General features: G+C 54.4%; 2 protein-coding genes across 3 annotated transcripts in view; one reads left to right on the top strand and one right to left on the bottom strand.

Annotated features, from left to right (window-relative positions):
- The window catches only part of LOC307187416 (pericentrin-like), a 45,750-nt gene extending 35,346 nt beyond the window's left edge, over window positions 1–10,404 (bottom strand). Inside the window, exons 1-3 of one of the 2 annotated variants that reach the window (XM_079923453.1) lie at window positions 8,794–10,404; window positions 5,957–6,163; window positions 717–794 (exon numbers count right to left, since the gene is read on the bottom strand). In XM_079923453.1, the coding sequence (XP_079779579.1) occupies window positions 717–794; window positions 5,957–6,163; window positions 8,794–8,850 (342 nt within the window). In that variant the 5' untranslated portion in view covers window positions 8,851–10,404. Of the gene's footprint in view, window positions 1–716; window positions 795–5,956; window positions 6,253–8,793 lie in introns of those variants that run through there. The other variant, XR_013828601.1, reaches the window with a different exon arrangement.
- A 2,411-nt stretch (window positions 10,405–12,815) lies between these two features.
- Window positions 12,816–24,250, top strand: LOC307186437 (uncharacterized protein C21orf58 homolog; the record flags this gene model as incomplete). The annotated part of the gene is made up of 8 exons (XM_079921476.1): window positions 12,816–12,875; window positions 13,153–13,352; window positions 13,552–13,700; window positions 14,912–14,985; window positions 15,792–15,956; window positions 18,737–18,848; window positions 23,376–23,497; window positions 23,670–24,250. 8 exons carry the CDS (start codon window positions 12,816–12,818, stop codon window positions 24,099–24,101), a joined length of 1,314 nt encoding a protein of 437 aa, XP_079777602.1. The 3' UTR covers window positions 24,102–24,250.
- Window positions 24,251–24,385: the final 135 nt, after the last annotated feature.

Below are 24,385 nucleotides of genomic sequence, written 5' to 3'. Positions count from 1 at the left end.
TTTCCACAAAGATGCTACAAGTCGCAGTTTAAAACAAGCATGAAATGTGTATTTAAGGCTGGGTTTCACGGACCCCACGAGAGACCATTTCTCCAGGCCCTGCCAGGCCCTCCTCTGAGCCACATTTCTCCTGCAATAATGCAGACTAAAAACCAAACTTGCGGGCTTCCCTGGTGGCACAGTGGTTGGCAGTCCGCCTGCCGATGCAGGGGACACGGGTTCGTGCCCCGGTCCGGGAAGATCCCACGTGCCACACAGCGGCTGGGCCCGTGAGCCATGGCCGCTGAGCCTGCGCGTCTGGAGCCTGTGCTCCGCAACGGGAGGGGCCGCAGCAGTGAGAGGCCCGCATACCGCGAAAAAAATGAATGGATTAAAGAAAAGTAATCAATTCAACACTCATGGAAGTCACACCAAGCACTGTGGTACGAACTGGGATGGTAAGACCAGCGCCCAGCCGGCAAGCCCGTCCCCCAGTGTGTCTCGCGTGCAGGGCTGCCCACATGGGCATGGGCATCGAGGGCCAGGTCCAGGAGGCACGCTGACCCCACAGGACCCTCAGTGAAGGAAGGGCGACTCTCCCTTCCACGCCTACCACCAAGATCAAAGGTCACAGGAAGACCGCCCCCAGCTTCCTCAGTTGGCTCCGGCCCCCACGCACGCAAGGGAGGCGTCCCCAACCGGGACACACCTTAACCGAGAACCCAGGAGAGGCATACCTTCGTCATCACCCTAGGCTGCTCCGGACTGTCGTCTTCCAGCTTCTGCGGCGTCCCCGCTCCACCGGGCTCCTGCAGCTGGAGGGGAAGGGCCAGGAGCATCCACAGCGGCTCCAGGGGTAGCCCGCCGCTGCCGCCCCCCCGCCGGCCCTGCCCGCCTCCAGGCCCGCCAGTTCCATCTGCACTACTCTCCTCCTACACAAATCTCACGCTCTAAACATTTTTTATGTAACTTGCTTCCCTAATGATGTCGCTGCCCTATTTTTAACGAATTCTGCTTCTTTATTTCACCGCGTACTTAACACAAATCACTAAACTTTAGTTGCTCAACACATATTTTCTAAGCTCTTAATTTTATATAAATTCAAATATTTCATCTTAAAGATTTTCCTTTAGATAAATCTTTTCCTTAATAATTCGCAGAATAGTATTTTTAGTTTCTTTTTGTAAATCACCTCAAAATTGAGTTTAAAGCTTTCCAATGAATTTTCTCCCAATAGTTTTGAACCATAAGTTTTCAAGAATTGGAGCTTTTATCTGCAGGAAGGCTCAGTGCGCACGACTTGGCGACTCCCGGGCAGCTTCCACCCCCATGTTCACCTGCACCTCCAGCCCCGAACACATCACTCTGCCGCTGTCAGGGTGAGCGTTAGCGTCTGCTGGACCTAACTGCACTTATCAAGTTTCTTTTCTGGTCAGTTATAACTGCTTGAGAGGACTGGCATAATTTTATTCCTTCTTACAGGTCTTCCAAAGAACAATGAGAAAATTTACTTTTTTTTTTCCTAGAGTAAAACATTTTACCTTGCAATTACTACCAGACCCCTGCATTTATCTAAGACACAAAACGGATCTGAGCAACCTTGCTTCTCCCATATCATGATGCTATTTCATCATCCTAAGGATTGTTCTGTCACACTCGATTATTCCCAACCATGCCAACACCACCTTAAATAATGAGGAAACAGAAGAATGAGGGAACCACCCAGAAGGACGAGGAACAGTGAACTCATCCACCCTCCAGTTTTCTAAGTGACTGGAGAGGCCATCTCAGTAGCCTGCTTTCAACTGACAATTCAGGGACTTCCCTGATGGTCCAGTGGTTAGGACTCCGAGCTTCCACTGCAGGGGGTGCGGATTCCATCCCTGGCTGGGGAACTAGACTCCGCATGCTGCAGGGTGTGGCCAAAACAAACAAACAGACAAAAAACATATCTAAGGACAAACAAAACTGAAAAGGGTCGTCAACACTGACGCCACAGAAGAGTATTCCTATGAATAACTTCATACCCCAAACTGGAAGATTAGAAGGACACATTCTGAGAAAAAGCACAACTGAATAGTCTGGTAACTGTTCAGTAAGTTGACTCTGCAATTAAAGGTCTTTCCACAAAGAAAGCTTCAGTCCCCAACAGCTCCACCATCTTACACCAGCTCATCCACAGAGCAAAGGACCCTCTCAGCTCGTCACATGAGGCCAACATAACCTCAACACAAAAACCTGACAAGAGAGGAAAATTACAGGTCATTCTCTCGCAGAACACACTTTTTCTAAATCAACTGAGAAGACCATATGACTTTTCTCCTTTAGTCTCTTAAGTGAATCACACTGATCTTTTTGGAATGTTTGACTAAGCTTGCACTCCGCTAAAATACACTCCACTCCACACCCACCAAAACTGTTAAAATAGAAAACAAATGTTAACACCAATCACAGATGTTATAGAACAAGGAAAACACTCATATGCCACCACTGAAAATATAAACTGAACAACTGTTTTAAAACACAGCTCAACATACACAAGTTGAACGTATATCTAAATACTGACTCAGACATTAAATACCTAATTACGGCCCCATAGAAACGTGTTCACACAGACACCAAGAGACTTGTATGAGAATGTTCACAGCAAATGCCAATCAACAGCGGAACAGAAAAACCAAGGTACATCCATACAGCAAAATACTATACAACAACGAAAATGAAAGAACTATAGCCTTTAACTCCTAAAGGATGCTAGATAAGAAGACCCAGACTCAGGACATGCATACCGGATTATTTTATTTATAAAACACTCAAAACCAGCAAAACTAAACCATTCTTCTAAAAGTCACAGTGCTCCATACACAGAAAGTTACTTGAGATGGATCACAGACTTAAACATAGAAACCAGGCCATCAAGCCTCAAGAAGACACTGGGGATTATCTTCACAACCTCAGGACTAGGGGAGACCGTTTGGACAGGACACAGAAGTCACTAACCATAGGAAAAAATGATAAATTCAACATCAAAGTTAAGAATATTGGCTTATCACAAGACACCATTAAGAAAGCAACTTAAGCAAGGTAAGCATGACTAGGAAAAATATTCAAAGTACATATATCTAACAAATAACCTGGGAATGCTAAACAATAAACTTTGGAAAAATAAAGACAAAAACAACTACAGGTTTCCCCCACTACCAAAAATAGAGCATTCCTATGAAAGCTTTCATAAACCAAGATGGCATAAAGGTAAAGAAGCAATTAGATTTCTTCATAAAACTGAAAATCCTCCTTGAATTTCTTTCTGTTAGCAAAAACGGGTACTAAAGTAGATCTTTTGTAAAAGTGAAGTGGTGTAAAGCGAGCTTTCGAGAAGTGGCGGATGGCTGTGTAAACAAACATTCTGTAGTTAGTAAATCTGTGTTTACTGGCATGAGAAGTAGCAATTCTGAAATTAATTTGTGTGTATTTTAAGATTGAGCAAGTAAGTAAAGATACTGTAGATAAGCCTTTTCCCCAATTTCTCACTATGGGAAAAAGGAGCTAAAAATAAGGAGAGGGGAAAAGCTAGACTAAATTCTGTGCTGTTGGACTGGAACGGAAGATATTGGTGTGAACGCATGGTTTTGATTATACATGCAAATAGACAGATAGACGCAGATGTGCGTGTATATGCGCACATTTACACTTTCTGGCTCTGTCTATTGAAACAGCCTAGAAGCAGCCATGCCCCGCAAGCAGTAAGCACACCTAGCGCCCAGATCCTGGATTCTAAAGCCATTCTCCACCGAAAGGAACCAGGGCTCCTTGAAGAAATGGCTGGTTTGGGGCTGCAGCAGCAAAGGGCAAAATAAGCCTAGAAAATCTTGGTGCCAGGAATTAAGGCGCCAGAAAATGATGAGGGCATGTTGAAAGGTCACATGCCAATTCAAAGGCACTCCCAGTGGCCAAATGTATGCATTTCAGCAACGAAATGAACATGGATATGATGGATTAAAACCCATAATAAAATAAGTATCTAGGAGTCCATACTGATATAAATAATTGAATAAATAAATTGCGGAGAAGCAACAGTTCCTCCTTAGAGTAAAACGCCGATTAATATATGTAGATGGAATGATGGAAACAAAGTCATCATTTGGCCAACACCATCACAGTAATTACTGCAGGCAAGAATCTTCAATAGAAGCTAAAACTAATGGAAAGTACCATGAGAAATGGAGTATTTACAGGGTCTCTAAGTACCTCCTCATAATATACTTATTAACTACAAAGGGGAAAACAAAAACTTCTCTGTCAGCAGAAATCTGGCAGGCCCCCCAGTAGTGAGACATAGCTACCACCACACCACCTGTGCTTCTTCTCAGGATGCACTCAGCAGACATCATCATCACTTCCACCGTGTTCCTGCCAAAATGCACAACCTGACTTCAATCGGAAGGAAACATCAAACAAACCCAAACTGACAGGGATCCTACAACGTAACTAGCTAGGACGCCACAAGTGTCAAACTTATAAAACACAAAGGAAGACTGAGAAACTGACCAGACTGGAGGAGACTAAGGTGACAAGGCACTGAAATGCAATACAGAATCCTGGACCAGAAAAATCGGAAAAAGTAGAATAAGCTCTATCAATCAGCTCACAGTATTGTTTCAATGTTAACTAAAACTGATGTGATTTATACTATGATTACATAGGTGTCAATATTTCAGGAAGCTAGGTGAGGGATCTCCAGGAACTCTGTGTTATTTTTTGCAATTTTTTTTGTGGGTCTGACATTTTAAAATGAAAAGCTAAAAACCACAAAACCTTTAACTTAAAATAAAAAAGACTTGTCTGATTTGAAAATAAAAATATGAAATTAATAAATGATGATTTACATTGCGAGGCTTTCTCCTCAAAGAGCCTAAGCAGGAAGCATACAGAGCAAAGCCACTGAGGGTCAGGGCGCAGCGCTCTCAACGTGGCTTCCGTGGACTCAGCTGTGACCCGCAGCTCGACCCCAGAGAAGCAACAAGAGCACGAACACGAACCGAAACTAACATCCAGCCTCAGGTCCCTCAGACCACAGGGAGTGGAAGCAGAGTGAGGTGGGCACAGGCTGGTCCAAAGACTCAGGCACCAGAGTTCTGGGCAGCTGCTCCCCGGGCAAAGTCGGAACGCCACGGCGAGGTCTTCCAATTTTTCCAAAGAAGGAACATTCTATAATACGTTTGTAGGCAGAATATCATAAACTTTATATGCTAGCAATCATTCCTTTTTTTGCAATAAGGCCGTCCAGACACAGCATGACTTGGAGTCAAATTCTGCCCTCAACCACCAGTTTTCAGCTCATTCTAGCAAACAGCTGCCCCGGCCCTGCTGCACACAAGTTAGGGGTACCCCCAGTTCAAGTGCACACACGAGAGGAGGCCCCAAGGAGACCCACATGCAGGCAACCAGGAGGCCCAGGGAGGCCATGCACCCTCAACACCCAGGTCCACACCCGCCCCTGCAGCTCACAGGGCCTCAAGCAACAGACAAGACACCATTTCTGTGACACCTTCAGCCCTGCCCTCCTCACCCCACATTCAGAAAGGAGGGAAAGGACAAAGACCAACAAGTAGGTGGATTTGACAGCAGGTGAAGGGATATTACGGCTTAAGTGTCCAAAGATACCTGTCAGGGGGGCTGATGCACAGCCACACCCGAGGAACCCACACTTGTCAAACTCCCGCTACCACGCACAGCACCAATACTGACCCCTGCCTTCAAACAGTTCGCCCCAAATTTCTCAAAATCATGGGGTGCAGAAAAATCTTTAATTAGAAGTGAAACCACAAAAATATACGCCACTTTTGCAAGATAAAATAAAACCCCCTTTCCCCACTTTTGATAGGCAAAAACAGACCTAAGACCACTTTTAGTAAATTACGCTAGCAATAACCAGGAGATAAGCAAAACGTGAGAACACAGAGCCGAGCAGATCTACCTGAGGGGCTCCTGCGCCATCAGGGGTGTCGCTGCACGACGCGTTCTTGCCAACGGCCCGGCCTCCCAGGAGTCCGGCAGCCTCGGCCGCAGCTACCGGACTCTCCTCCTGGTCAGGCGCATCGACAGCCGCGCCCTTCCTCTTCGCCGGCGTTTTCTTCGAATGCGCACAGTCACCTTTTGTTTTTCTCTGTCGGAAGTGAGCAAGCTGCGCAAAAACGTGGAGAGGTAGTAGAGACAAAGGTAAGTGAGGAAAAAGTAACAGAACCACAAAGACAGCAAGCTTGTGGGGCACATGAGGCTCTGGGGCTGGCTCAGTCCACACGGCCACACCTGGCCAGACTCACATCAACCAGGCCCCGTCCCAGAAACACCACCTCCATTAACATCTACAATACTGGGAGTTAAAGCTCAGAATGACACCAAAGAATCTAACATTAAGGACTGTTAATGATGCCTCCGGACAAAGGAAAGCAATAAGGCTGACGGGCAGAATAGCTGTCCCAGCCCCTGACAGTTTACAGAAAAATTCAAAAATTAAAAAGTACATCTATTTAAAAAACTGACAGCTTAATCAAGGCATGTTTAAGGTTTAAAACTATCTAGAAAAGCTAAATTCTCCCTTTTTGCCCCATTTTCCCCAATCAGGGAAATACATAGCCTAGCCAAAACTTCCTTGCCATAGATTCTGAGACAAGGTACAGAAATAGCAAAAAATTAATTAAGCCAGGTCAATCTAACATCCTCCTTTTTGGAATCAGATGTTCTATTTTTCATGACGCAGCTCACCAAAGCACCAGGGACCTCCGCAGAATGTCCCCATCAGAAGGCACACCTGGCTCTGTTCAGTCCCACAAATCTGAGGGTTTAGACTGTTCACACACCATCTCCCACTAGCACCTTATTCAAAAGGTAGGATAGCTAACGTCAGCTTTTCACAGGAGGACAAGGTCCTTCAAATGACAACTCTGGTCGTAAAAGTAAATACATCTAACAAATGTTTGTATAAATGATAACAGAAGTGCACAATTTCATGGACATAGGAAAATCACAAAAGGCAATTTAAGTGAGAGAAACCGTCTCTCAAGAACAGACACTGCCTTCAAAACCAGTCCCAGATTCGTTTATTTTGTGCCCAACTCCATCAAATCTAACCGTCTGTGAGATCCCTTCCTGCATCACAGACCCAGTCTCTGGCCTGTGGTCACCCAAGAAGAGGCATCTGTTTCTTCTCCCAAGGTGAAATCTTCTCATCACCATTAATGCTCCTTCAAGCAACATTTCGGCACATTTACAAACCATGGTGAGCTCAGGGAAAACGGTGAGTATTAAACTCTGGCTCGCTTCCAATCTCCTTCCTACGTGCCAGGCACATGCAAAGGGGAAAAAACACACTACAGCCTCACTCTTCAAACCCCAGTCGGAAGTCTGACCTGCACAGGAAGCCCAAGGAGGCCGCTCTGTCCTCTGCCTGTCACCACCTCACACCACTCACCATGTGTTCTGAGTGTTCCCTTTAATGCAGTGGCCCTGTGGTTTCCTCAAGGGAAGGAACTAGCACGGAACTGAACACCCCTGCTGGCTGATCCATGTGAAATTCCCAATGTCTGACCACGTCTGACCTCAAACAGCAACCTCGCAGGGCTCTGCCTAATAGTCGCGGGCACTGCACAGCGGCTCCCCACGACAGCTGGAGTGGGGTGGGCCAGGGCGGCACAGCACATGCGCCCAGGCTTTCTCCACTGTCTCTAGGGCCCGCTTCTGGTCGGTAAACGGTTCAATGGCCACAGCACGCCCAGAACAGTGAGTACCGGACGATGCCTACATGGATGACAAAGGCCCACTCCGGGACCGCACAGAGCTCCCGGGGGCATCCGCAGCGCAGGGACGTGACACCTCCCAGGAGGCTCCGTCCGGGCGTCTGGAACTCCCAGGCCCGGCGCGGGGGGCGGCCCCGGCAGAGGCCCTCCGCCCTCACCTGCCCAGGACTGTCCACCTGGGCCCCAAGCAGCGAGGAGGCGGCACAGGCGTTTCAGGAGCCCCGACACCAGGGCGTGGGGCGGTGGGAGGCATTCCACAGGGTGAACAAGTCCCGTCCTCGGGAACACCACTCTGAACTTCTATAGCAAAAAGAACTGCAGAATTCCGTGTAAAACGATCTCTGCACGTCGTTTTAACCGGATGGAAGCTGAGCTGAGCCCTAGGGGGAGCGCCCGTGTCGCCCAACTGCAGGGAGTCCCGGCCTCCAAGCCCTCCAGGAATCCGGGCGAGGACAGGGAGACGCGCAGGTGCCAGTAGGTGTGCACAAGAGCGCAGGTGTGGTGACAGCGCCCGTCCCCGCACCTCGGGCTCCGGGAGCGGGCGGCCGTCAGGGACGCCGCGTCCGGAGGACACCACTGTCTCTCAATGAAGCCGCCTCGCCGGCTCCTCTGGCAGTTCCCCGGGGGTGGTCGGGGCTGGGGTTGGGGGGGTGGGGGTCCCGGTGGGAGGGGAGGGGCCGGGACGCCCGCCTCCCACGGCCCCGCCCCTGCCCGGCGCAAGCGCAGCCCCGCCAGTCCCGGCGTACCCCGCGCCCGACCTCTCCGCGAAGCGCCGCGCGCGCCCGGCCGCTGATTGGCTGTGGCTACGGCGGGGGCGGGCCCAAGCAGAGGGCGGCGGATTCAAGATGGCGGCGGCCAAGGGGCGGCTTCCAGCCCAGTCGGCGGAAAGGGCAAGAGTGCGGCGGTAGCGGTCCCCTCCTGGCCGCGTCCGCTCCTGGCAGGGGGCGGTGGCAGGCACCGGAGCCCGCCTTGTGGAGCCCACGCCGGGACAGCGAGGGGAGGAGGCGCTGCCGTTTACCTTCGCTCTCCCGGCCTCCACTTTTCTGCGCCGCTGCTCTTGCTCATCTTCTTCCATCTTACTCCGGGGGGTCTTCGCAGGTCGCCGGGAGGTGAAGGGGCCGATGCGCTGCCGCCTTCGCTCTATTTACACTCCCTCCCCATTGCCTGGGCTCACCCTCCCCCCGCGACAACTGTCACGCAGACGTGGGCCCGCCCCGCGTTAGGCCCCGCCCCGGGGCGTGCACCCCCGGCCCGCGGCCAATCAGGGGCCGCGGTCCTGCCCTCGCGCACGCGCGTTCAGGGAGGTGCCCTCAAGGAGGCGCGGCCCGGCGGAGCTCCGCCCCTGCGTCCGTTCCTCCGATTGGCGCATAGACGCTCCCGCCTCTTCGGGCAGGACCATTGAGCGGGGCGCGGCAGCCTCGGCGCTCTCTGTGGTTGGTCGGTTTGAAGGACCCCGCGCACGTGGGTCGTCGGGCCCGGCTGGGACTGGCGCGGAGGCCGGTTCGCGTTCCCGCGAGGTTGAGGCCGCCCTGGGGGGAGTCTGCGCCGGTGTCCAGTTGAGTCAAGTTTCGCGAGCCTCCGGGGACAGCCCAGGAGGTCGGGCCCCACTGCATGCGTGCGCCAGCTCAGGGCTGCCCGTAAAATCGCTCCGGGTTGTGGCTGTGCCCGGGGGTGGCAGGACCCAAACTTTCGTCTCCAGGGGTCCTTTCGGCGACCGGGATGGTGGCCCTGTTCGTGTCACGATCGCAGACAGCCAGCAAAATCACTTGATTCCGTTCCTAGGAGTCCCTCCTTTGGGTCCCGCTGGCGCCTGGACCCACAGAACCGGAATGCCCGGGGCGGCCAGAGTTAGTCAGTGGGAATCGGGGCCGGCATCCCCAACCCACGGAGCCCAGAGCTACAGGGACAGGAAGCCACCGGCGGTGCTGCCACTCCTGGACCCATGGATTCTTCCCACTGGGGATACAGTGCCATATCGAGGGCTCTGGTTTAAGGCGTCTGCCCCCAGCTTGCACAGTCAAGGGTCCACTCTGGCACCGCTGCCATAAAGCAGTGCCCTGCGTCAAAGCGTGTTAGCAGGGACCCCATGCAGTGAGAAACTCAGAGAGGGTCAGGCTGAGGCCCTGCGGGCAGGAAAGGCAAACCCACACCCGGAATACAAGTGTATTCCTGTTAGGACAACCCCTGGAACCCCAGCGTGGAAGGGGCTCCACAGGGCCACTTGCCAAGAGGCCTGTAAGGATGCAATTTTAAATGATACAGTAATTGTGCGCAGTTCTAGATCACCAGAGGGAGAGAGCTGTTTCAGTGAAAGGCAAAAAAGTCTCTTCTCACATGGAAAAGTTTTAAGGCCTTGAAACGTTTGGGTAAATCAATCCAAATATATTGTAAATGGTTATTAAAAAGGAACGTGCTGTACTTCCGGTTCAAATTTCTGTGAAGCTAAAACTGCTCAAAAAGATAGCCTGTTAAAAATTTTTTTAAAAAGAAAGAATGTGATGTGGGTTATGAATTCATGGTCCGTGTGGGAATTGGAGTCTCATGAAATCATTGTTTGTTCCTTAGCTTCAGACTCCACTTAAGCCTGTTTGTCCAGATGAGGAAGTAAGGCGAGGTTTTTATTCCTAGCCCACGGTTTTGATTAACAATCAAATGCTGCTACAGTTATCAGGCTCATTGGAAGCTGATAAGCTCTGACTAACTGACACTGATCCGAAGCGTGTTGTTGGCATCTCTTGTTACTGTAGCGTAAATGTGCCTGGGTGAGCGTTCCCTCGCGGAGGGTGGGGTGGGGGGATGCTCTCATCAACTGGTGATGGTTACCTAAATGGCGGGGGGGGTCGCAAACTCAGGAAGAAACACAGGAAGCCCCTAAGAAGCTGTGCCTCGGTTTCCCTGTGTGAGAAGTGAAAACACCCACAAACTTGCCCCCGCGTCAGATCTGGCCGGGGTAGAGCTGGGTAGGATGACAGCGCTGCAAGCGGCAGCCGGAGAAAAGGTGGCGTATCAAGCAGCGCTGCTGCGGGTTAGCGTGCAGGGGTGTCCGGCGAACACGCTGCGGGGTCCGTGTTTCCTTCGCTCCTGTGCCTTCAGTGCAGTAGGGTCTGTGTGCGGGCCGTGTGCCCCCTGTCTGCTCTCTGAGACTGAGTGCCAGTAACTGCGCTCCTCCACGAACGTGCTGCAGCGACTTTACTGACACACGCTCAACTTTCAACCCGTGTGAACGTGTGAGTCGACGCAGCCGCAACTTACACAAACCTTCCGGGAGCCCTGGAAGTTCAACCTCCTCCTGTGTCAGACCATAGCCCTCTGTGTGGTGAGTGATGCTTGCAGTCTCGGCTCACAGACACGAGGCGGTGGCCTCCTAAGACCAGGGGTAGGCAGGCAACACTAGCAGACCACAGGGTCAGATTTCCCAGGAGCAGTCAGAGACTCAGATCTATGCCTGAATCTCTCAACCTTTACATGTTGCAGTACCTCTAAAACTTTGTGGGGGGCCCACGTGTTTGCCCACGCTGCTTTGGCCAGTGGTTTTCAAACTGTGTTCCGAGGAAGCCCAGAATCATTTCCACGGCTATTCTAGATATTCTGAAATGTTGGATCTGACTCTTAACTTATTTTTAACAATTAAACAGCTGTCCAGATATGTAGATACTCACCTTCAAGGAGGGAAACACAACCCCCCACTCCTTATATATGGGCTGTGCATAGCTACTTCCTCCTGAAGAAGACAGTGTGGAAAGGGAGAGAGAAATAGTAGCTGTGCAGTGGTGAAACCTGATAGACACACGTCCACGAGGTAACTAAGGTCATCGTCCACAGTGTAGGTCATGTTGACGGCACACACCCTGGATGGGACGTGATGAGAAGGGCCTTTTGCCTCTGTGGTCTTCCTCCCAAAAACCCATAACCCCAGTCCAATTGTGAGAAATCATCAAACAAATCCCAATAGTAGAGGAACACCCTACAAAATGCCCGATACAGTAGGTATTGATACAATATAAAACAAAATACAATACTACTCCTCAAAGCTGCCCTTCCTGGGAAGCATTGAAATGAAGTATCATTTAGAAAAGTCTTCCCTTGATGGGCTCACCCCCTCCCCTCCCATCACACCCCCTCCCCATGCCAGCCCTGTGGACATGCCCTCTGCTGGGTAGGTGGGTCACCCACCGATGGTCCGCCTCCCAGGTGCCCCTGCCCCTCAGGCACTGGGAACCGCTGCCCCTCTCTGGGCATGGGTCCCGGCTGGGCAGTCCCCCTGCTGGAATCACATCCACCCTGAGGGGTGGTGCCTCGGGGTGGCCCCGTGTCCTCTGAGGTGCCAGCTGGGTGCCTGTGGGGTGAGCCCACCTTGAGCTCCCACCCAGAAGCCCCCAGGCACCTCGTTGGCCAGCTCCCTGGTGCCACGCAGAGTTTCCTGAAGTCTGCAGGGAGGTGGTGGTCGCACCCTGTCTTCCAGTGTTTCTGGCCTTTACTCCCGTCTGGCTGGGAGGATCCCTAGGAAAGGCCAGGGGCTTGCTGGCCTCCTGGAGGCCATAACGGACTGAGGGCAGGGGTGGCAGGCCCCCGTGGTGTGTGGGGGGTGGATGCCGTGCCCCTCCCCACCCCATCCTCTGGACTCTGTCCTCCCCGCCAGGGCTGTACTCTACCCCTCGGGCCCCAGCTGCTGCCCACTTTTTCCTTCCCAAGGAGCCCCGCCTGGCCACACCTGGGGATCAGCAGTGTTTACTGGTAACCCCTGCATGGGGACAGGTGGGGCCTGGGAAGGACTCTCAGTGGAAACCTGGCAACCGGGCCTCGCCATGTCTGCGGCTCCTAGCAACCACCATGGCGATGCCCGACACTGCGCGTCCAGGGCGTGTGCCCCACACACACACGCTCTTCTCTGGCCGCAGAGGCCAGAAGGCAAACCGAGCCCGCGTGGGATTCTTTCAGTGGCCCCAGGGCTGGGCTGCGTGTCTCCGGCTGAGCGGTTCTTCCAGAGGGAACTGAGACGGGGAGGGGCGGGCCCGTGGCGTCCCCTCCTGTGGCCCCGGGATGCTGGACTCCTCGGTGGCAGATCGGTTGACCCGGCTGACCCTGAAACTCCTGGAGAAGGTAAGGCAGCTGGGCACTCGTGTTTTTAGCAGCTTGTTACAGAAGCACAGCTTTGAAAGGTAAGATTATACCTGGAACGAGCCCACTTGCAAAGCAAGACCCTTTTCAGTGCTTTTAGCCTCGTGGTGAAGAACTGTGGCTCCTTGGCTTTTCTTCTCTGTGTTTGTACAGAACCAAGTAGGTTCTCCTGGCAGTTTCTGCAGCCAGGAGGCAGGCCCGCACCCACCGGCTGGAGCACCGCCAGGGCGCCCTGATTCTCCCCCTCGGGGCCTCCCAGCTTCCGAGTTTCAGGGCGCGGCGTCTCGGCCGGGCCTGGGGTGGGCGGCCGGTGGACGCCCTCAGGCCGGCCCCCTTCTCCTCCTCTGAGGGTCTGCGGGGTCCTCACGGCTCCCCCCACCTCACCTGCCTGCTCTGTCCCTCTGCTCCCGACGGCTGCCCAGAGCGGCAGCAGGGCTCACCCCAGAACTGGCCCCGACAGTAGCTGCTCAGCCCAGGGCTCAGTGGGGCAGTCAGGTGGTCAGGACACAGAGCCGGCCTGGTCAGGCTCTTCAGATGGCCTCCTGCAAGGGCCTGTGGGTTTCAAGGGGGAGTGTGTGTGCACTGTATGACGAGTGTGGCCTCAGGGTCCCACCTGGCTCCCTGCCCCGCAGCCCCCTCACACGCTTCCTGCTCCCAGCCCGTCTGTCTGGGCGCTGGTGCCCGGCCTGGCCCCCACACTGAGCCCGCGCCTGGAGCACAGTCCTCGCTCTGCTCTCTTCTCACAGAAGCTGAAGCAAGAGCGCGAGGATGTGGAAGTGGATTCTGAGGACCCCCAGCTCACGCCCGGTAAGAGCCCCGGGCTGCCTGACGCTGCACAGGCCCCGGAGCAACCTACACACACACACACACACACACACACACACACACACACACACACACACCCTCATATCGTATCACATCCAGCCTGCACACCCAGGAGGGCACGTTCATCATTCCTCTTTCGCAGTTGAGCGCTAGAGGCACAGAGAGGTTAGATAAGCAGCCCAGGCTGCCCAGCTTGGATCGCAAGTGGCCACACCTGCATCAGACCGTGTCGCCCTGCGCTCGCTGTGCGGTGTGGGTGTGGAGGGCTTACCCCACCCGTGTCGGCCTGCGCATCCTCGGGCGCCCAGACCAGACGCCCCGTCGTCCCCAGCATGGCTGGCGGTCAGATGCTTAGGCCACAGGACCCAGGGCAAGGACTGCTTTCCCTGGTGACGGGCTCCGGGCTCAGGGACATCTAGGTGAGGTGCTGGGGAGACACTGCTTGTTCTTTACTATGTGGCGTAGCCCCTTGGGCTGCGGGGGTTCCAGGCAGCTCCCAAGTGCAGCAGACAGAGCCCAGGGCCCAAATCCAGATAGAAAAAAATCCCAAACCAGGTCACATGACCAAGGACGAGCTCAGAACATGGAACAGTACAAATGGGCCAGGGAAGTGGGGACTCCTGGAGGGGGAGTGGGGACCCCAGAGGACGGGCAGCCCGGGCATCGCCAGCTCTAGGGGGAGGCGGCAGGCCTGGGGGGAGGGGCAGGCCCGTGCACCCAGAGGAAAGGAGCTCAGGGACCACCAGAGGCATGGTGTCCAGGACACTGCAGGAACCGTTCCCTGAGGCTCCGTGGAACACGCCAGCCTCCAGGCAGCTTGGGGCTGCGGGGTGGCTCCAGGTGATGGGAGGCTGGGCTCTCAGCCCCATCCCGTGAGGGCCTCCTTCCTCTCACCGCGCCCCGTGGAGCCCGCGGGACTTCCCGGCAAAGGTGCAGGAGCAACGTGGTGCTCGGGCCCCAGGGGAAATCCTCACTCTGCAACTTCCGGCTCCTGTCCAGGAGTAAGATAGACCCCCCTGAGAGACTGAGCTCCCCGCATGCCCCCCACCATTGCCCACGTAATCCCCACAGGGCAGCCCCCCAAGCTCCGTCCCCAGGCACCTCCCTCCTTCTCTGGGACAGGCGTGCAGGTCCCGGAGTGGGAGCTGCCGGGGTCTGCAGTGCTGAGCCCTGAAGCACGCGCTTCCCTCCAGGAAATGAGGACGGGCCAGAGGCCGCCCTGCGGAGCGCTCTGAGGATGAGGAAGGACCTTCTGCAGAGACTCTGGGTAGGCCACGTGGCCACAGGGAGCCTTGGCCCGAGCTCTCTGCAGCTGAGACTGCGGCCTGAGCTCAGAGCAAGCACGGGCCAGTGGAGGTGGGGGCCCTTCTGGAACCCGTGCTGGTTCTGCCGTTTGCGACTTGGGGGCGGACAGCTGATGGGCCGTGAGCAGCCGAGGGGCGCCATCCCCGATCACGGGCTCCAGGGAGAGAGGAGAGCTCACCTATAGGCTGGGCTCTCACAGGGGGCTGTTAGCTGGAAAAAACTGCTCTGTTTGCACGTGATCAGAGGTGGAAGTGCCGCGTGAAGGGTCCGGTTCCCCTGGAAGTGGGATTCCAAGATGACCAGGGCTTCGTCCAAACCAGAGGCACCCGCAGCAGGGAATGACCATGGGAAGGGGTGCGTTCGGGTCCAAACGATAGTTGTGATAAACTCACTGCTTTGTGGTGAAGTCGACCTGGAAGCATGCTGGAGAGACAGAATATCCTCTATAGGCTGGACAAAGTCGTTCGGGGTCAATTTCTCCCGTGTGCACCAGGCAAGGGCCTTCTGGCGTTGCCTCCAGGGCCTGGCTCCAACTCCGACCCAGCTGCGCCCTGGGCCTACCATCTGATCATGCGCCCGGGTGGGGTGGGAGGGAGCCTGGTGCACGGGGGTAGCAGGTGGTCCTGGGGCCGCTCCCCCACCGCGGGGGCCACACGCCTGTGAGCTGGCGCTGTCGTGCCAGGCGGGGTGAGGGCCTGGGACACGCCAGCCCGCTCCGGCTGTCCCAGCTCCCTGCCTCCAAGCACGGGCTCTGCTTTGGCGTTACAGGAACAGCACCTCCTGGAAGAGGTCTCCCGGGCCCGCGCCTGGAGGGGGCCGGACGGAGGAGCCCGTGGGTCAGTGCTGCCCCCAGAGGTGCCCCCCGTGGGTGTCCACCCCGCTGTCTCCCCGGCCCCACCCACCCCGGACCCACGGCAGATCACCCAACACCCAGTAAGTCTTCCTCGCGGTGAATCTGGGGGGCAGAACCAATGCAGGGAGGGTGCCACGCCCCCAGAGACCTCTCACCTAAGCAGGGATGGCGGTGTCTCCACACCTCCGTCTCTCGCCTCTTTCAGCACCTTAGGGAAGTGCGCGGAAGGGGCCGTGGGCTGAGCGGCGGCCGTGCCTGCATTCCGTGTCTGGCTCTGTCGGGGCTAATGTGTGTCATCAGGCCTCACAGGTGCCCTGAGAACTGGCTGGGGGTAGGGGGTGCTTATCTCATTACAGGTGAGAGGCTGGGGTCCCAGCTCCGCCCCACGTCCTAACCTTTGCGCTAGGAGCAGAAGTATTAGGAGGTTTCAGTATCAGGAGGGCCTGAATTTGGGGAAGAAGTGTGTCAGCTCCTTTCCCAAACTTCATAATGACTGGGGAAGCTTAGCCCCTAGTCTCCAGGGCAGAATTGTAAAAGGTGGAAGACTGTTCCACTTCTGAGAGCCTCACGCCTGCATTCAGCATCCTGGGTTACAAGCGATGGAAAGCAGCTCTGACTTTCTTAAGCAAAAGGGATCGTATCGGGGGCAGCTGGATGCCCAGAGCAAGGAGGGGTGGCAGCTGGGGCCTGGCGGGCTGCGGCCTCGGGGGTTGAGTGCATGAGGAGAAGACCAGGCAGGAGGTGGGCGGGGCCAAGTTGAGAAGGTTCTGGATCGGCTGGCCAGGGAGGTTGGTGGTGCCCACAGGCTGGGTCCGTGACCTGGAGGGCGTTTATCCTCTGGGAGGGGACCTGGCAGCCCACGTGGAGGGAACAGAGAGGGAAGGGGCGTGCCAGCAGAGCCCCCAGAGCCCCGTTTGCCCCAGCAATGGTGGGGTGAGGGTGTAGGTTCAGGAGGCTCCCCCCGTCCCAACGTGCGCATACTTACTGCAGTTCCTCAGGCCCAGTCATGCTTGGGTGTTTCAGTCTCAGCCCCAATGACAGCACGAGAGCAGGCAGGGGCCTTGGTGGCTAGGATGAATGTCCCAGAGACTCTGGGGTAGGAGGTCCCCTCTGCCGCGAGAGCACCACTGCTGTGACTGCCTGCTGGTCTGTGCAGGGCCGGGGGGGGCCTGTGGGGGGGGCCGACTGTGGCTACAGGCCAAAGCTGGCTGCCACCTGTGTCAGTGGGACCTGTGAACTGAGAGGGGTGGCACACTTTTAAATGTTTGGGAAAGAATCAGGGGAAGAATGATAGTTTGTAACACATGAAAATGATATGAAACACACATCTCAGGGTTCATAAGTGCTTACATGTCTGGGGCTGCTTTCCAGCTACAAAGGCAGAGGTGAGCAGTTACAACTAAAGCCGTGTGGCCACAAAGCGGGAACGATACTCTGTCCAGCCCTTTACAGGAAGTTTGCCAACCCTGGTCCATGCCATCCTTTCCGTGAACTGAGAGAGAAGGGACAGGGCAAGGGATTAAAATAGAAATCAACGCCTGGTGTGCGCCCCAAATTTTTGTGCGTTTATTTTAACTCAGGAGGGAAGCCAGAGGGTATTTCCATGCCGAGATCCTTGGATACCTCTATTAAAGCAGAATCAATGGAAGCAGGGATGAGCTTAGCCCACTAAATCCAGGAAACGTGGGAAACATGAAAAACGCCATGTCTTACTCAGCTTGGGCTCCACTACAAAATAGCACAGTCTGGGCACTTAAACATCAGACATTTACCTTCTCACCATCTGGAGGCTGGACGTCCCAGATGAAGGGGCCGGCCAATGCAGTTCTTGTGAGCGTGCTCTCCTGGCTGGCGGGTGGCCGCCTTCTCACTGTATCCTCAAGGGGCAGACAGCTTCTGGTGTCTCTTTCTCTTCTTACAAGGACACCAGCCCTATCAGACTAGAGCCCCACTCTTACGACCTCGTTCCCTTTATCACCTCCTCATAGGCCTCATCTCCAAATGTAGTCACTTTGGAGGTTAGGGCTTCAACATGTGAATTTGTGGGGGGACAAACATTCAGCCCATAACATTCCATGTCCTAAGTGATACCCAGACTCAAATATTTATCTATTCAGCCATCTGTTTAACCTCTAGGGTTTCTCATTTAAAGTCCCCCATGGATGGCTGGTGGATGGATGGGTGTATTTTTTTTTAATTTAATTAATTAATTAATTTATTTATTTTTGGCTGTGTTGGGTCTTCGTTTCTGTGCGAGGGCTTTCTCTAGTTGCGGCGAGTGGGGGCCGCTCTTCACTGCAGTACGCGGGCCTCTCACTGTCGCGGCCTCTCTTGTTGCAGAGCACAGGCTCTAGATGTGCAGGCTCAGTAGTTGTGGCTCACGGGCCTAGTTGCTCCGCGGCATGTGGGATCTTCCCAGACCAGGGCTCAAACCCGTGTCCCCTGCATTGGCAGGCAGATTCTCAACCACTGCACCACCAGGGAAGCCCCTGGATGGGTGTATTGATAGATGGATGGATGGTGGATGGATGGCTGGATGGATGGATGGATGGTTGGATGGGGGGATGGATTGATGGGTGGATGGTGGGTGGATGAATGGATGGATGGATGGGGGCATGGATGGTGGATGGATGGATGGTGTGTGGATGTTGGATGGATGGATTGATGGGTGGATGGTGGATGAATGGATGGATGGATGGGTGGATGGATGGATGGATGGGGGATGGATTGATGGGTGGACAGTGGGTGGATGTTGGATGGATGGATTGATGGGTGGGTGGTGGGTGGATGGGTGGTGGGTGGTTCTGTAGGTCACTATTCCCGGGGCACATTCAGGTAATGGGTCGTCTGGCTCTTCTAGGCACCCCCACCTCCCACCACCATCATCCAGCAGCTGCCTCAGCAGCCACTCATCGCACAGATCCCCCCTCCCCAGGCCTTCCCCACTCAGCAGTCAGGAAGCGTCAAGGAAGGTAAGTGTTCATAACGAATGTTGTCACGGGTTTATGCAATTCTCTACTGAAAAAATAGTTTTGTAAGCTAGGTAGTCTTTTAGGGCCAGCTTTTGACGACTCAACTGAAGCTATGTATTTACCAACATGAAAATAATTTCACTTTGAAAAATCCTTACTGATGGATACCCCTGAGGGAAGAAGCTTGGACTCAGATTTGAAAGAACTGTGTTCCAGCCCAACTCATCCAGTGATTAGCTTCAAAAAACCCTTGGTTAAACTGCTTTTTCTCTTTAGGTAACTTTTAAATACTTGAATTTTAGAACAGCTCTATTGAGGGGACATAGAATAAATTGCACACCGTTAAAGTGTACAATTTGATAGTATTGACACCTGTACACACCTGTGAACCCATCACTAAATCAAGGCAGTGAACACACGGCATCACCTCAGGCACCTTTTCCCGCCGTCCTACCTGCTTTGTCACTCTGCATCAGTTTGCGTCTCCTAGATTTTTGTATGAGTGGAATCACGCAGTATGCACTCTTTCCTGTGTGGCTTCTTTCACTCAGTGGCACTGTTTTCAGACTCGTCGCTCTTGTTGGGCGTAGCAAACCATGGCTCCTTGAAATTGCCCAGTGACCTTACATTGTGAGGATGGACTGGTTTGCTATCCTTTCGCCTGTCGATGAACACTTGGGTCGTTTCTAGTTTTGGTCATCACCACAAGAGCTCCATGGACACTCACGTCAGGCCTGGATGTACATTTTTATTTCCCCTGGGTAAACATCTAGGACTGGGACGGCTGAATCATGGCAGGTGTGTGCTTAAAACCGCCACGTGTGAGCGGTCCAGTTCCTCGACACCCTCACCTGCATGTGGTGCGGGCGGCCGTGTTAGCAGGGGTGGTAGTCGGTCGCTGGGGTTGTAGTTTGCGTTTTCCTGACGATGGGAGGTATTGAGAGTCCGAGGCAGACTTGTGTGTAGAATCACCTGACGAGTGTTCTCAACTCTGTCGCCGGCACTGAAGCACCACTGTGTACGTGCTACACGTCAGGCCTGGTCCATGGCGGCCTGCAGCTCCCCAGGGGGACCGTTCTCACCGTGACACACAGGAAGGTGGCCTGGAGGTGCAGAGAGGACAGCCCGCTGGTCTCTCCTCACCACCCTCCCTGGTTTTTCCAGATGAACTTTAGTGACTGTCAGGCTCTAGAGGTGAACCCAGCATCCCCTGTGCGTGTGTGTGTGTGTGTGCGTGTGTGCACGCGCACGTGCGCGCAAGTGTCTGTGTGCCTTTAAAAAGTGCATTTAAAATCACTGGTAAAAATGAAACAGTCAGTAAGTAGCTAGTTACTCAGAACAGTCAAGTCACGTTCCTTACCCCACTCACTATACCAAAACAAATTCCAAGTGGATCAAGTATTTGAATGTAAAAATAGGGACTCTCCAGTGTACTGCAACAACCCCTTTGGAGAACTGCTGGGCTGCTTCCTATGAAGTAGATACGCGGCTTCTGGAGCTCCACTCCACCCCACTCCCCGCGACTGCTCTCCATGTCAGTTCTACCTTTTTGGAAAACTTCACAGAAAAGACACTGGTATAACGTCATACAGCAAATACATTTGAATTAACTCACCCTTTATTGTATCTCAGACTGTCCTCCTGGAATCCCTTCCTATCACCTGGGAACAAGTCTTTTACAAGGTCCTGCAGGACAGGCTTTTGAAGCTGCCTTAGTGTTCACTTTCTTTTTGTTTCCCCTTGTTCTTAAACACTAGTTTTGCTGGATATTCAAGTGTAGGTTGATAGTTATTTTCTCCCAACACTTTCTAAGGACCCCGTGATAACATGGGGACCACCCGGATAATCCAAGATAATCTCCCTATCTGAAGATCCTTTTTAACAAAAGTTAATTTAAAAAATTGTGGTAAAAAACACGTAACATAAAGTTGACCATCGTAACCATGTTTAAGTCGTGCTAACTATATTCAACATTGTTGTGCAACAGATCTTTAGAATTTTCCGTCGTGTAAAACTGAAACTCTGCCCCAGTGAACAGCTTCCCATCCCCCTCCCCCAGCCCCTTGCGCCCACCAGTCTGTGTTCCACCTTCTTGATTTTGATTGGGCTACATGCCTCATAAGAGCAGAAGCACACAGTATTTGTCTTTGTGTGTCTGGCTTATGTCACCGAGCATAATGTCCTCAAGGTTCATCCATGTTGTAGCCTGTGTCAGAGCATCCTGCCTTTTTAAGGCTGAGTAATACCCCACTGTGTGGCTGGACCCCATTTTACTTATCCCTTCGTCCGTGGGCGGAGACTCTGGTCGCTTCCATCCCATCTCAAGATTCTTAACTTCGTCACATCTGCAAGTCCCTTTCGCTGTGTAACGGAACACATTCGCAGGTTCTGGGATCAGGATGTGGGCATCGCTGGGGCCATTCTTTAGCCACCACGCTATTCAGTCCCTCAGACTGTGGGCCCATTTGGGGGGTTGGGCGTTCCGTTTCTGCGCAGCTGGGCTGTTGCCGCAGTGCTTCTCTGCGTGCCTTCTGGTGAATGGACGTGCTCGTGTCTGTGGGGCACACACCCGGGGATGGGATGGCTGCTTAGGAAATACTGCCAGACAGTTTTCCAAAGTGCCTGGACCCATGTGCACCCCACGGGAGGGGAGGAGAATTTCGGTTGCCCACAGCAACTTACCAACACTTGATGTTTTCAGAATTTTTCATTTTCACCAATCTGGTGGGCAGGCCATGGTAGCTTCTTCTGGTTTTAATTTGCACTTCACCTTTTCATATATTTTTGGCCACTTGAATATGCTTTTTTGTGAAGTTCCCATTCAAGTATTTTGCCCATTTTTCTTTCCGGTTTTCTGCCTCTCTGATTGATTTCTAGGAATTCTTTATGTATTCTAAAAATGGGTCATTTTGACATATGTATTGCAAACAGCAAGTCCTTTTTGTGGCCCTTCCACTCTCTTCATAGTGTGTGTCTCTGGATAAAAAGAAGTTCTTAATTTTAGTGAAGTTCAGTTTTTCAGGCTTTACTCTTTATGGTTGGTACCTTTTATGTCCTGTTTAAGAAGTCTTTACCCGTCAAGGTCAGGAAGACGTTCTTCTGTATTTTCTTCTGGGGCTCTGTTTGCCTTTCACATTTAGATGTACGATCCACCTGCAATGGATTTTTGTGTGTGTTGTGAATTAGGGATCAATGCTATTATTTTTGCCATGGATACCCTGCCCTTTATTTGACCCCCTGCCCTTTATTGAAGACTGTTTGCCCACTGCACTGACGTGTGCCCTGGTGGTGAGGCTGTAGATGTGGGTCCACTTCTCTACCCCCACATCCGCCGACCAATCTTTTCATGCGCGATTTTACTCGGGGGGCGGGGCCCTGCGGGGCTGATGGGGAGGGGGCTCCCTCTCAGAGGGCTCACTGTGGGCGGGGCTTCCCAAGCCCCGACCCACGTGGGTCTCCTCAAGGGCCTTTGCCCCCTGTGGGGCTGCCAGACTCAGCTTCTGCACTAGCAGTCTGGCTCTGGCCCCTTCCCCAGAGCCCCCTGGCCCTGTGCCGACATCTGTGCCAGTCAGGGCTCTGCAGAGAAACAGAACCAGCAGGGTGTGTAATACAGCGAGAAGGACGTGCTTTAAGGACTTGGCCCGCGTAATTGTGGAGGCTTGGCAAGTCCACGCCTGCAGGGAGGTCCGGGAGAGCGGCCAAGGGGGAGGCTGTCTGCTGCAGCCCAGCTCCAAAGCGCGCGCGGGAGCCCCAGCCCAGGCCTGGAGGCCCCATCTGCTTGGCTGCGAGTCTGAGTGGTCCTTAGAGGCTCACTTTCCTTCGGTGAGGCCAGCAGAGCCTGGAGGGCTACCTAATTTCCAGGGCCTAGCTGCTGTGGAAAGAAGCAACATTTATGTCCCACACTGACCAAAATTAGCGTTTCCTAGTGTCCCGAGTTGGTGAATATATTAGCTTCCTGGGGTGGCTGCGACAAAGCGCCACAAGCCGGTGGCCTAAAATGACAGGACTGTGTCTGCTCCCAGTCTGGAGGCTGAGCTCCAAACTCAAGGTGCGGCAGGTCCCGGGGAGGGGCCTTCCTGCCCCTCCACCTCCTGGGGCTCCGCCCGCCGCCTCTGCGTCTTGCCCCCTCCTCTGTCTCAGAGCTCCGTCTGCCTCTCGCTCAGGAAGACACTGGCCTTGGGTTTAGGGCTCCCCTGGCTGATTTCATCTCAAGATCCTTATCATACCTGCAAAGACCCTTTTCCAAATCAGACCACATTCAGAGGTCCTGGGGATTAGCATGTGGATACCGTCGGGGCCACCACGCAGCCCAGCGGACGGACGAGAGGAATCCAGTGGCAAGAAGGCTCCACCGTCAGTAGGGTTCAAAAGGACGCGTCTGAGCACACAGCCCGGGACCCGCAGACCCACAGGCCTCCACGCCTGCGCGTAGAGCTCTGTGTCTGCTTCACCTGCGCTCCGTTCCAGGAGCGGCCCGGTCACCGGCGGCCGGCCGTGCGTGACCCAGCCCTCCGTGCCCTCCCTCAGACATGGTGGAGATGATGCTGATGCAGAGCGCACAGATGCACCAGATCCTCATGCAGAACCTGATGCTCAGAGCCCTGCCCCCATCAGCACTCGCGCCCGCCCCCCTGCGCCTCCCCCCACAGGTAGGCTCCACACCCAAACCAAGACCAGAGGACCTGGTGGCTCTTCCTCCGGAAATCCACGCACCTCTGTAGCTCTGAAAAACACATTTCTGGCTCCAGCTCTGTGCTCCAGCTTGAAGCTCCCAAGCGCCCCCCAGTCCCACCCAGATGAGGAACGGGTTGCCCAGTTCAGGGCCCAGACAGCGGCCCCCTTGAGCCAGATGAGCTCTGCTGGAGCCTGCCCCCCACCCTCCTGCCCTCCTGGACCCCTGCCCACCGCTGCTCTGACCCTGACCCCATCCTGAGTCAGGAACCACGTGGAGGGGAGGGGAGCCCAGGAGCAGCCGGGGGCCCGCTGAAACGCCCTGGTGTGTGTCATGCTGAGGACCCGCAGTGGGCTCGCCCCGCCGTCCTGCGAGCCAAGAGGCAGAAGCCGCCCTCTGTGTGCCACCATCACCACTACGCGCCCCCAGCCCCGCTGCAGGCCAGCCCCACTCCTGGCTCCCCGGCGGGTTACTCCACGTGGCCCCCGGTGGTCTCCGCCACTGCCCTCCCTCCTGCTGCCAGCTTCCTGCCCACCGTGTGGCACGTGGCCCGTCCCTCAGTGGCCGCCCTTGGCACGTAAGTCCGGGCTGGGCTCCGGGCCAGCCTCCTGGGCCTGCGGGGCGGGAGGACCCCAGGGCCTGGGTCGGCCCTCCTCACCCTCTGTCAGGCCTGTAGCTGCAGCAGGAGCCTGGGGAGGCCTTGCCAGCTCCCGAGGGAGGGGTGTGGCGGGGGTGGAGGTAACCCTGGCAGCCTCAGTCCTAGCTGCCACGGCTGGGTGTGGACCCCATGCCCTCCTCCCAGGGGAGCTGCCCGAGGCTTGGGTCATTTGTCCAGCCCAGCAGGGGAGGGCCCAGTATAAGCCCG

This window comes from Stenella coeruleoalba (genome assembly GCF_951394435.1).
Source record: "Stenella coeruleoalba genome assembly, chromosome: 5".
NCBI classification, from domain to species: Eukaryota; Metazoa; Chordata; class Mammalia; order Artiodactyla; family Delphinidae; genus Stenella; species Stenella coeruleoalba.
The sequence above is the reverse complement of the archived record's forward strand: the minus strand, read 5'-3'. Positions and strand labels throughout refer to the sequence as shown.